At 40.3% G+C, this 13,774-nt stretch overlaps 1 protein-coding gene across 1 annotated transcript in view; it reads right to left on the minus strand.

The window, feature by feature from the left end:
- The window catches only part of ACSS3 (acyl-CoA synthetase short chain family member 3), a 52,124-nt gene that overhangs the window by 6,193 nt on the left and 32,157 nt on the right, over positions 1-13,774 (minus strand). Inside the window, exons 8-10 of the mRNA XM_075274527.1 lie at positions 11,202-11,353; positions 7,280-7,383; positions 3,561-3,656 (exon numbers count right to left, since the gene is read on the minus strand). Coding sequence (XP_075130628.1) covers positions 3,561-3,656; positions 7,280-7,383; positions 11,202-11,353 — 352 coding nt within the window. The remainder of the gene's footprint in view (positions 1-3,560; positions 3,657-7,279; positions 7,384-11,201; positions 11,354-13,774) is intronic.

Below are 13,774 nucleotides of genomic sequence, written 5' to 3' on the forward strand. Positions count from 1 at the left end.
GCCACCAAAAATTGTACCTGATAGTTATTATTATTATTATTATTATTATTATTGTTTATTTATATAGCGCCATTAATTCCATGGTGCTTTACATTTGGGGTTATCCGTTAGGAGGTATGAAAGAAGATGCATAATATATAGTGGCACTGGAAATATGTCACTTATAAATCTACTGCATGATGTTTGTTATTTTTAATCACCTTCCCTGGGCCTCCAATTATTATACTCTGGGGTCTGAGGAGACCCCAGAGTATAATAAAAGCACCGAAGCAGAGGGGGGTTGTTGGGAGCATCTAATACTGTGTGGGGCCACTGTGGAGCATATAATGTGTGGGGGCCACTGTGTAGCTTATAATGCTGCATGGTGGCCACTGTGGGGAGCATATAATACTGCATGAGGGCCTTATTGAGCATATTATGCTGTGTGGGGCCCTGTAACAGTCACTATCGAAAATTTACTATAGGGAAGGGGAGGGGGACCAGACAAAAATTTGCACTGGGGCCCACAATACTTTAGTTACGCCACTGCTTACAAGTCAGAGGGTACATGAACAGGCAATATTTGACAAGACAATGTGACAAAGGAATTAACATATCAAACAAAAGGAGGAAGAGAGCTTACCATCTATGAGGAAATAGGGGGGCAGAGGTAAGAGGGCTTGTTTGGTGCAATGGTTCAACCATCTTTTAATAAATAAGATCATATGATTGAATTTTTTTGTTGCAGATTTTGGTACAAAACTAGGAGTGGATTAAGCAGAAGCAAGAAGCATAAGTTCTTCCTTCCCATTCCTTTTGTAGCTACTGAATTTGGCTGAAAAAATGCAACCAAAAAAAATTAAAAAAAAAGCATGCAGCAAAATCTACAAAGAAAAAAAAACCAAACCACAGCATCTACAACAGCATCAGCAAATGGCACATCACTGATGGCAGGTCCAGGCATAGGCATCACCTGCCACTGCTGGAAAAGGAGGCTCATGTAAAGGTGAGTACAGTTTTTCTTTATGTCTGTCACCCCTTAAGTAACCCTATTAAATAATAACAAAAAGTCAGAACACCCCTTTAATTAGGTGAATTGGTTACACCTTTTTCCATAGAAATTTCTGAAATATTCCAGTCTATATTAAGAACTTTCAGATGGCAAATATGGGAAAAGGTACATGTAGAGCAGGGGTAGGGAACGTACAGCTCTCCAGTTGTTTCAAAACTACAACTCCCAGCATGCATACTTGCTCTGCTGTTCTTGGAACTCCCATGGAAGTGAATGGAGCATGTTGGGAGTTGTAGTTTCACAGCAACTGGAGAGCCAAAGGTTCCCTACCCCTGAGGTAGGGTATAGGGAGTAGTGTACTCTGTAAGATTAAAAAAAAAAAACAACAACAAGGCAGCACAATGTGTACTGCAGAGGACAGGAAATTGGACCCACTCAGTGTTGCACCCTAAGGCCCTGGCAACCCTTATTTCAATGCATTTGACCTACCCGAAATGATGCAAAACACTGCACCTCAGAAATTAAAGAAGCATCATCTAAGGCTAGGTTCACACTAGCGCTTACTCTCTGTTTGAGTTTCCGTCTCCGCATCTGCTTAAAAAAAGCAGAGAAAAAAGTCCTGCTAGCAGGACTTTTCTTTGTGTATTTTTCCGCCTTTTTCGGGTGGAAACCTGGCAGACCATACTATAGTTTATGGGTCCCACGGGTTTCCGTGGGTAACCTTTCTTTTATGCGGATTAGGATTCCGTTTGTAGGGTCTCCAAGTGGATCCCACGAACAAAAACCCAAATGCTAGTGTGAACCTAGTATTAACCTGCTTGGGTTTGTAGCACCAAAATGATGTGACTGTCACTGAAGTGTCCTTCCTTACCTTTCCTTATTTCTTTTTTTATGTGTCCTTCCTTACCATTCCTCATGTCACTTCACATGTTTTTCTTTAACTTTATCCATATCTCTACATGTCCTCCCTTGGCTTTTCTCATATCTCTACATGTGTCCTTTCTTACTTTCCCTCATATCTCTACATGTGTCCTTCCTCACCTTTCTTTATATCTCTACATGTGGCTTCCCTTGGCTTTCCTTATATCTCTACATGTGTCCTCCTTTACCTTCCCTCATATCTCTACATGTGTTCTTCCTTACCTTTCTTTATATCTCTACATGTGTCCTTCTTTACCTTCCCTCATATCTCTTCAAGTGTTCTTCCTTACCTTACCTCTTATTTTGAAGATACCCCGAAAGTAACATGAGAAGACCAATATTGGAAAAAAAAAAACAAACATCCTTTGTGTAACCCTTTGTAATTTGATAACCATTCTCAGTAACACAAAAACCTGTACACCTGGTCACCTTGGACCCAAATTCAACCCTACAATGTAATCTACACAAACACATACATAGAAATCGAATAGGAAAAATAGGCTAATTGTATTTGGTTACAGAGGGCTGTGTGGATTATCCTAGGACACCCACACCGTCCATTCCTGGCCCGATACCAAGTTGTTCTTATTAGCCATTCTTGTCTTTTCTCCCAAGTCAATCTGTATTGAGCGCAGGAAGGATTTGGGCTTTGTCGTATCTAAAATAATATATATCTTACATTTCAGGAGCCCTGACATTACAGTTCGCTTTCGCGCTCAACACGTGTGATTCACAGCTTTGAGATTATCTCAGTGCAGATAATAGACGTTCTGCATATCAAATAACTTCAAAGCTGTGAACAGCACCTTCTGTACATGCTCAACACTTTCTAAAGCTTCCCAGGAAGAAATGCTGCCTGAGAGAGACAGAAGTGTTTACAGATAAAAGATCCCGACACGTCTTACTGCTCTTCTGGTATAACAACTAGAAATGGCAAAAGGCAGATTTTCCTTTTACGAAGCTGAGGCAATGTTTCTCCAAAATCCCTTTATATAAAAGAAGATCTTTCCAAGAGCCAGAAATGAGAGTACAGATAGTGACTGGCATAGAGGAGAGCTGTACCCAGGGGCGCAACTACTGGGGTAGCAGCGGTAGCTGCTGCCATACAGCCCGCGATTGTATGCTAAATGATATGTCTGATTGCAAAGTAGTTATCCTCTCATCTGAAGATGTTGAAAGTAAGATAACTTATTATTATTATAACTTTATTTGCCAGTTTGAAAGAAAGTGAATGGTAACAGAAAGTCCGCTGAGGAAAACTCCATGAACTTTCTGTTCAAAGCGCTGCGGGAAGAATTGCGATGCGTTCCCACTGTGGTTGTTTCCGCAGCACTTTAGCGCAGCGTTTCCGGCCTGTGGGGCCCTAGCCTTAATGTAAGAGAGACATTATCCTCCTCACAGAAAGGCATTCTAATACACAGTGCTATGTGTGACTTTTATTAGAGTGTATAGCTAGATCAGCTTTAGCTATAGCTTACTCTATACAATCCTCACTTTTTTCCAAAAGCTCTCAAGTGATCAGGTTTATTCTCCTGATATAACATTAGTAATGTTAGATGCTGAAAAAAGGAAAATCTGTTATAAGCCATATAAAATATCACCATGTTTAATTCACACGAAAGCTTTTGCATGGATTGCATTGACATACCATTATACCCTGGAACAGGTTTCCCAGCTTGCCCTGGAGGAGGGGTCAATGAATTTCCCAGACCAGTACACGTTGCTGTAATTGGGGATCCTGTTTCTAGAAAAATTGAACCGTAAACATATGTTTAGAGCACATATAAATATCAGACTACTAGGATACAACAGGATAGACTTGGTTCCCTTGAATATTATTATGTTACTGCTCCATATGACCTCCATGTTGTTCAGAGCTTTAATAAGACATTCATAGACATGTATGTAGCACTACTGTACTCCATATCCCAAAGATCTTAAATACACAAAGATGTACTTACGTTTTTTGTTTTTTTTTGTTATACTACTTGCTTGTTACTCCTTCAATCCTAGGACTACATGCACACAACTATAGTGGTTTTTACTGTCTGCAAACACTGATCCCCAAAAAATACGTCCACTTTGCATCAGTATGTCATTTACAATCACAGATACGCAAAAAGTCTACTATGATCCCCTACACTTGTATGTGTGAGTTTGTGCCACAAATACAAAAAGGAATAGGACCTGCTCCATATTTTGCAGATCATTTCTACGGGCTGGACACTGATCAGTAAAAACTATGGATGTGTGTATGCGTTCATATACTATCTGCATTTGTGGACAATATACTGAGAACAACTAGGGACATGTGTATGGGGCCTAAAAGCTCTGCACAATACGTTTTCCCTATCCACCTATGTTTTTGTTTTGAAGAGGCCCCAAAGTATAATAATAGAGATGAGCGAACAGTAAAATGTTCGAGATTCGATATTCGTTTCGAGTAGCCCCTCAATATTCGACTACTCGAATCAAATATCGAACCCTATTATACTCTATGGGAGGAAAATGCTCGTTTCAGGGGTAGGCAAAGCGGGCATGCGCAGGGGTAGGCACTACAAGCGGGCATGCGCAGTCGGCTCTGCCCAGGCCCGATGCCTGGCAGAGTGAATTCAGAGCCGGAAGACGCCGCGGGGAAGCTGCACGGAGAAGACTTCTAAAGGTAGGAGAAGAACCAGCGTTGATTGGCCGACTGTATAGCATTCGGCCAATCAATGCTGGTTCTGCATCGAACTTTTCCATTCGAATAGCGAGTGGTACTCGATTGAGTACGAGTATTTCGAATACCATAGTATTCGATCGAATACCTACTCGATCGAATACCTACTCGCTCATCTCTATATAATAACACTAATTTCAGATTGGACCATAAAAGTTCAGTTCAGAACTGAAATTTGCAGTTAGGCCTCGAAACAAATCTTGCAAGGTTTGTCCATCACTGACAAAGATGTTACTTTAAATGTAAGTGTTTTACCTGTCAACATTAGACACAAGGGAAGACATCCATTCAGGAGCAGAAATTACATTAGAGAAAATTACACAAAATCAGATAGAGACAGATTAGAACAGGCAAAAATTACTGACTGATGGGGAGGGAATAATTATTATATATTTGGGGTAATATACATTCTATATTTCAAGAACATATCATATAAATACCTGAACACCTGCCGATGTGTCATGCATAGTATTGCAATGGTGTGTGTGGATATGGATAAGTATGGGCTTCTTGATTCATCTTTGATTATTTTTAATTCTGTTCTTTTTTTTTTTTTTTTGCATTTTACTAAATTAACAAGGTTTGTCAATAAGGAATTATACACATCTACAAGTATAGGACTATCACTTTTATTACCTCCAATTAGCACATCTGTTTAACACATGGAAATACATGGCCATCCATTTACACAGATATTAATAATCCAAAAAACTTATCAATTTCTGTGTTGTTGTTTTTTTTGAAGGACAGAAAAACTTAGCATACCATATTTTTTTGCCCATCCAAAAAAAATTTATATATATTTTTTAAACATCGATATTTATGTAAATGGACGGCCAACCGTTTGCAAACCTTTTTTGCATCCATTCAACGGGTGTGCTAGCGGATGTAAAAAAACCCCCATCTGAATGGAGCCTATACATGTTGTCTTGCAGTCACCTAATCCAATGGAACTAGCATGCAAAAGAATAAAACCTGTAAAATACTTGACTGTAGAGAGGCAGCTGACAAGAAAGTCTCTGTTATTTTGGGTTCTCAGAAGTTTGTTTCAGTGACTTAAGATTAAGAATTCTAACACTTTAAATCCAATTTTCTACAATATGACTTTACCCATAAACAATAATGGTTTGTGTTCAAGCGTTGTCTCCAGTAAGCAGATTAGACTGCAGATGAAGATTTACATTTAAGCTGATCATCTGGATTTTGCTTGGGAAATATGTAACTAAGGTAATTCTCAATGCAAATCTGCATAAAAGGAGCATTCACTTCCATGCTAGAATTAGGTTTTCTATTCTTTACCCACAATGTGATATAAACCTCACATTACCCATCATTTCACCATTAAACTACTAAAGATTTTATAAAATTACATCTGCAAGACAAGGCACGGCCAAGACTGATGATCCAAAGATCAGAGGAGACGTCATAAATAATGAATTTTGTTGATCGGACAACCTTGCACTGTGAATGGATTACGCAGGCTATCAGATCTACGGGACAGAACAGCTACCGGTCTCATTATTTATGTCTCTTCTAAAGTCAAAAGCATCTCAAGATGTAATAAACATAAAACAATGGCATTATACTGTGTAGGGGCCACTATGGGGGCACTATACTGTGCGTGGGTCACTATATGGACAATATACTGTATGGGGGTCACTAAGGAAGCATTATACTGTATAGGAGCAACTATAGGAACAATATACTGTTTGAGGGTCACTATGGAGGCATTATACTGTGTGGTGAACACTATGGGGTCATTATATTGTGTGGGGGTCACAAGGTGGAGCTATACCGAGTGAAAGCCACAAAGTGGCATTATACTATGAGAAGCAGCAGAATGAGCCTGGCATTTTACTGAACAAAATAATACAGCATGCTACATTATTTTATCTGGATTCTTTGACCTGCAAATAGGGGGCATGAGATTTAATAAGGGGGAGAGACTTGAAAAATGTATCCATGGTATGCAGGCCATTGGTTCATTTCTCCCTAAAAAATAATTCCAATGGTTGAGAAGTATAGGCAAGAATGGGGCGGTTTCCAGATCACTTACATCATCTTTTAATAGAAATTTTAGTAAATATACAATATTCAGTAAAAACTAAGTTTTGTTTTTGTGTTCCTGTATCTGAACTCAGTTTGACCTTTGAGTTTGCAGCCATGAATTCATAAGACTATTGACCGAAGCTTGCTTAAGATCCAAGACTTCTTTCTGACCACCTTTGACCTCACGGCTCTCAGCTCCGTCCAGGTATGTAGCTCTTCACCTAATTACCTTGTTCAGAGCTCAACCATTAACCTCACATATATACAATCTCAGGAAGAAATATGTATTTATTGTTTTACTTTCAAGAAAATTCTTTGCAGGAACAACATTTCTAAGAATTGTTCTTCAACTTGATATTATAGAAAATGTGCACATTGGGCTCTATATTGCTGCTCCTCCAAAAAGCCCATGGGTCTAGTAGTTCAAGCAAACAGTGATGAACTACTATTGCTAAGGGAAGCTGAATACTCTCCAGGTCTTATCTATTATTACATTGCCCCCTTTCTAAAGAACCTCGTGGTTACTCTTGAGTCTTTCAGAGCTACTTTTAGCTATGGGACTCTACTCAGAGTCCAATCTAATTCTAAAAAGTACATACCGGTTTGCCACCAATGATCCAACACAGGAACTTTGAAAATTAGTTTGGCCCATTCTAATGTTTCTACATCACACCTTTCTCCAGCAACAAAGAGAGTCCGGAATCTAATTAAAAAATAAAATAAAAAGATGGAAACGTCTTTATTTAGTATATCATGGTTAAATAAGTTTTTTTTGGAAACCATCATTAACCAGGCTAGATTTTGTTGAGCGATTTTACCACTTGATTTGAATCCCCTCTCCCCTAAGCAATAAGAGTCATAGGCTACTTTCAACCCAATTTACTGTTGTTTTTTTAAAATTTCTTAAAGCTCTTGTTTCTCATTTAATTTCAGTTTTTATTATCTTGTTTTCATTTAAACAACTGTTGAATTTAATGACACAATTTTGGCTACTGCTGCTTCCACTAGGAGAAAGTTACTGCGTATGGATTTATACCAACAAAAACTAGAATGATTCTTGTGTAACGGGAATTCTCTTTTTTTATTTGGCGTCAGGTTTGAAGCGGGGATGTTGATCTTAATAGCTCATTAATACCTTATAACCCTCTGCTGCTTGAGAATGTAATACATGATATCAGGTCCTAGATATTCATGTTCATTTTTAGGACAGGTCTATTGGGGGGGTATTAAGCTATTCATGACCTCAAGCAAACCCGCAACCATTCAGAACAGTACACCCTTGGGCACTCAAAGTACTTAGTAAGAGCAGGCACCTGCTTAGCTGCAGCTTGTTATCCCCAGAAATTAATATAAAAAGTGGAAACGAATAAGGTAATAAAGATACAACACAAAAATGCTGTATACGTTATATATAGCCAATGTCATCTACAGGTGTCGCTTCACCTTAACTGTAGTAAACTTTATACTATATTTAAGATGTCAAGAGCAAAGCAACTTAATTACAATTTTTCAATTCGTCTGTCCCACAATGTCTCCTCCTGGGAAGACTCTAATGATATGAAATATAAGCCATGCTAGAATGAATCACTGTACAGTTTCCATCAGAGAATTTGCACAATCCTGCTGTGAGCGAGCTTGTAGCAGTCTTGTGTCTCCGCTGATTAGTAATGAAGATTCCTCTACCTCTGTAATTAAGGAAGCATCAACAAATATGAAGCTTTATATAGCAAGCTTGCCTCTCCGCACCAGCTAATATGTTCCTAAAGGGCAAACGTTCATGCCAAGGAGAAAAATATTAAGCAATTCCCTAACCAAACAGCACATTTACATATACTTAGTGGCGGATAACTCAATTTCCAATCAGTGTAAATTCATTACATATTGGGATGGCAAGCATCATTTCAGCTTTAACACAGCCAGGATATTTTTTTTGTTTTCTAGCAATCGTCATAATCCGTTGTCTTTAGTATTGTTCATATATGGTAATTTTATATATCATAACTTTCTGCACAGTGATACTCTATCCCAGACCACAAAAGTCACTGAAAGAGTCAATTTAACACTATTAAAATGTTGTGAGTTATGTTAACCCTCATTACATATGTATATATACACATATATACACACATACATGCACAGATGTAGCAAAGTTTAAAGGGGTTGTCAGTCCCCAATTGGATTTTTCATGGGTATTCAGTATGTGATCTGTAGGACACAGACACCAGAGCACACACACAGATCAGCCGTTTTGGCAGCATCTGGGCACCATAAGCTATAGAAGTGGACAGGGAAGCATGTTCAGGCTCTCCTATTCAAGTAATAGGAGCAGCTTTGCAGCCCCATCCACTTCTCAGTAAGTGCATTGTATTATTCTGGCTCTTAAGGGCTTGTACACATGGGGGCTAAGGAGTGGATTTTGACCGTGGATTTCACCTCAAAATCCGCCTCCATACAATGGAGCCCTATGTGAAACGCTAGTGTTAAATTCTCCACTCGCGCCTTTTTGCCACTAGTGGGGAAAAAAAAGCGGGCTGCCCTTTCTTCAGGCGGTTTCTGCGGCTCGGCAGCATTCATTTGAACCGACTCCGGGGGGAGGAAGCAGAGACTGTCGGGAGCCGCACCAGTCTCGGTGCCAAAATCCTCCCCACCACCCCCTGTGTGAACTAGCCCCAAGACTGCCGGAACAGTTGATCTGTGAAAGTTTTGGGTCACAGACCCCCACAGATCATATACTGATAGTCTATCCTGTGGATAGGTCATCAATATGATACATCCATTTGGGGCCTGAAATCCCTTCACCTTGACACTTACTATTACTATCTACTCTGTGGCTTTAACCAAAACTTCCCGCATTCAATGACTTCAATTTGTTCTGTACTGAGAAATAACTCTGCAGCAAACTAACAATGTTAATTTATATTATCATCAGCTATCTTTTTCACAAAAAGTAAAAAATACAAGTTTATACATCCAAAGACAGCTTTATAATTTCCTGAAGCCATTCATTTAATCTCTATATCTCTTCTTTCCAGAATTCAAAGAAAAAAAAAGCAAAAAAAATAGCATTCCTTCAACTTCTAATCGCTTCAGGCCACAATATTAATGATCTACAATGGGCTTTCCTGGTCTGCTGTAAATTCCATCCACATTCAGTGTACAATGTCATAGACATGTGACGTGTGATAGACTGAATATCTCAGTCAATCTACATGGGCTGAGAGTGGGCTCGGACTGCCCGACAGGTGAACCCTTTGTGGGTCCCTGATTCATGTCACAGTACACTCATTGGACTTTGTACACATACTCATCGTGCAGCATCTCAACCATTGTTATGCTTTGGTATAAAATAGTAGGTAAATTATTTAGGAAACTGCCCAGTTTCCATATTTAATGCACTGTAGTCATATTTGATGGCTGTGATAACATCTAGATACAGGGTCAGGCCCTACGCCCAGGAACCTATCTTCTTCAATACAATACAGAGACCTCATCATCACCAATTGTCCAGCAGCTGTCGGAGGTCTGCTGCTTTGTAGGCACATAGGTTCAGACCTCCAAGCCCAGCTCATGGCAAGAGTCAGGCAGAAAACTCAAGGCAGAAACAACTAGAGGGAAGGACTAAGCAGAAATCCAATATTGAAAAAAAAATTGATGTTGAAAACATTTTAGGAATTTGCAAATGAACAACAGGTAACATTTGCAAATAGCTGTATAGTGGGCCACCAGGATGAATTTCACTCGGAGACCCTAGGCACCCCAGTTTGACACTAGCCGATAGCAGTGCCATTCCACAGTATAGTACAGTATTAGTAGTTCTGTAGTGCTCTGTAGTTATCCTAGGATTAGCTACTTCTTTGGACACCATGTGAAGGTGTCACCACTTTATTTTTCTGGTACACTATAAGTCAGATTTACTAACTCTGAATTTTATATAGGGGTTCAAGCTACATGATAAATCTTCTGTAGATTTACACTGTCTAGTCTAAGTTAATGACACCTATTAGTTGTCTTGGGTTGAGATATCTTGTAGAAGTTCGGGAGCATCTTGTCTAATCTAATAACCTGACCCTGCACTCAAACACCATTTATGCGAAAACTGATCCCCTTGTTTGGCAAAGGAAAATATGTACAAAATACATAATAATTGTGGTGCATATCATGTAGGCCAGATTTTTGGTGTAAATTAAACCAGAATTATCTTACATCTAACTTCAAATTTGTTCCTGTAAGTATTGTACAGGGCCCCAAAGAAGTTCCATACATCTACGTAGAATGTGACTTTCAGTTTCCTGGAAAAATTTCTGACTTTTGTAAAACTTTTTACTTATTATTATATTGGGCTGGCATGTTTGTCAATAATCACTATGTCTACTGAGATGACGGATTCTGACCTATATGTTGGTTGTTATACTGACTGACAATATGAAATATTAAAATGCATGAGCACTATTTTATGGCAAGTATAAACAAATCATAGCTATGTTGTGGGTTATAACAGTTCCAATGGGAAATAAGGCTTACTTGGACAAAGAATATTGCTTTCCTAAGGCAGCTTCTGGGTCTTGCTGGCGAATGGCTCGAATTGCAGTTGGAGCAGTGAACATGGCAGCGACTCCATGCTCAGATAGTACCCGGAAATATGCCGATGAATCTGGTGTTCCCACTGGCTTACCCTGTGGACGTTAGTTTTGAAAAATTGTTATATATATAATGCATACAGATGTTCATAATGATAACATACTCCAATAAAGATACGCTGACAACTGCAATAAAACACTCTCTATGCTTGGAAAAAAAAATTCTTGGTTTCTCTGATGATAATTCGGAACTTTAGCCACTGGTTGTTATATTAGGAAATTACAGATTGTGTTGTGTGGACCCCTGTACTAATCCATTAGCACTTGAGAGCAGAGCAAGAAGTCTAGCATTAAAGCTGAAGTCCTATGTGATGTTTTACAGTCCCTGCAAAGTAGATGGGATTCGCTAGAAATTTTTTAAAAATACCTGTAGTAGAAATGCTGTAATTTCCAATTACCGTCACATTTTTGGAAATTGAAACATGTCAATCATACTTGCGGAAACACTGGTGGTTTCCATATAGGTACAATTGAAGCAAAATTTACGCACCGTTTTCCTGTGAAAAGTGATGCGGGAAACACCGAGATGCGTTTTACGCAGTGCTTTTTGGCTGCAGCTCACTACGTGGGGCCTTAAACCTAACCTACGTTTTTCACCAGGCTAAAATATTGTTCATCTGTGCCATACTTGGCCATCAACATTAGACTGGTGGGAATCCAACCAACATCTGACATATGTGTGTGCAATTATTCCCCAAATACTCTGTTACTCTCAAGGGATGAAAAGTATTTGCACTGCTCAGTTGTATTAATGCAGCAGAAGAGACTTCACATACAATTGTTACACTTTAGCATTTTTTAAAGATAACTGGTTGGGTGGTTTAGCAAAGTCAACTGACCCCATTATTTGCATTATGAAGTAATTCCCTTTCCATTGCAGCCCCTGTGTTGCCTTCGTCTTGCAGCAAAGTGAAGTTAAAAAATGCTTGAAATCATAAACAGTCCTATGTAAATTACCCTAAGTAGTCACACGGGCGGGGAGCAGCCTCAGCCTTGTCACGTTGTCCCCTTGATAAGTACACCTCGTGGGAGTGATTGACATTAGAGATGAGCGAACAGTGTTCTATCGAACACATGTTCGATCGGATATCAGGGTGTTCGCCATGTTCGAATCGAATCGAACACCACGTGGTAAAGTGCGCCAAAATTCGATTCCCCTCCCACCTTCCCTGGCGCCTTTTTTGCACCAATAACAGCGCAGGGGAGGTGGGACAGGAACTACGACACTGGGGGCATTGAAAAAAATTGGAAAAAGTCATTGGCTGCCGAAATCAGGTGACCTCCATTTTAGACGAATAGTGGATTTCAAATCCGGGTCATATGAGAATGTGAACTTTGTGACTATGAGACAGGGATAGCTGTACAGGCAGGGATAGCTAGGGATAACCTTTATTTAGGGGGGAATGTTATTAAAAATAACTTTTTGGGGCTCTATCGGGTGTTTAATTGTGATTTTTGTGAGATAAACTTTTTCCCATAGGGATGCATTGGCCAGCGCTGATTGGCCGAATTCCGTACTCTGGCCAATCAGTGCTGGCCAATGCATTCTATTAGCTTGATGAAGCAGAGTGTGCACAAGGGTTCAAGCGCACCCTCGGCTCTGATGTAGCAGAGCCGAGGCTGCACAAGGGTTCAAGCGCACCCTCGGCTCTGATGTAGGAGAGCCGAGGGTGCACTTGAACCCTTGTGCACCCTCAGCTCTGCTACATCAGAGCCGAGGGTGCGCTTGAACCCTTGTGCACACTCTGCTTCATCAAGCTAATAGAATGCATTGGCCAGCGCTGATTGGCCAATGTATTCTATTAGCCTGATGAAGTAGAGCTGAATGTGTGTGCTAAGCACACACATTCAGCTCTACTTCATCGGGCTAATAGAATGCATTGGCCAGCGCTGATTGGCCAGAGTACGGAACTCGACCAATCAGCGCTGGCTCTGCTGGAGGAGGCGGAGTCTAAGATCGCTCCACACCAGTCTCCATTCAGGTCCGACCTTAGACTCCGCCTCCTCCGGCAGAGCCAGCGCTGATTGGCCGAAGGCTGGCCAATGCATTCCTATGCGAATGCAGAGACTTAGCAGTGCTGAGTCAGTTTTGCTCAACTACACATCTGATGCACACTCGGCACTGCTACATCAGATGTAGCAATCTGATGTAGCAGAGCCGAGGGTGCACTAGAACCCCTGTGCAAACTCAGTTCACGCTAATAGAATGCATTGGCCAGCGCTGATTGGCCAATGCATTCTATTAGCCCGATGAAGTAGAGCTGAATGTGTGTGCTAAGCACACACATTCAGCACTGCTTCATCAAGCCAATACAATGCATTAGCCAGTGCTGATTGGCCAGAGTACGGAATTCGGCCAATCAGCGCTGGCTCTGCTGGAGGAGGCGGAGTCTAAGGTCGGACCTGAATGGAGACTGGTGTGGAGCGATCTTAGACTCCGCCTCCTCCAGCAGAGCC

Source organism: Leptodactylus fuscus, chromosome 5, assembly GCF_031893055.1.
Source record: "Leptodactylus fuscus isolate aLepFus1 chromosome 5, aLepFus1.hap2, whole genome shotgun sequence".
NCBI lineage: Eukaryota > Metazoa > Chordata > Amphibia > Anura > Leptodactylidae > Leptodactylus > Leptodactylus fuscus.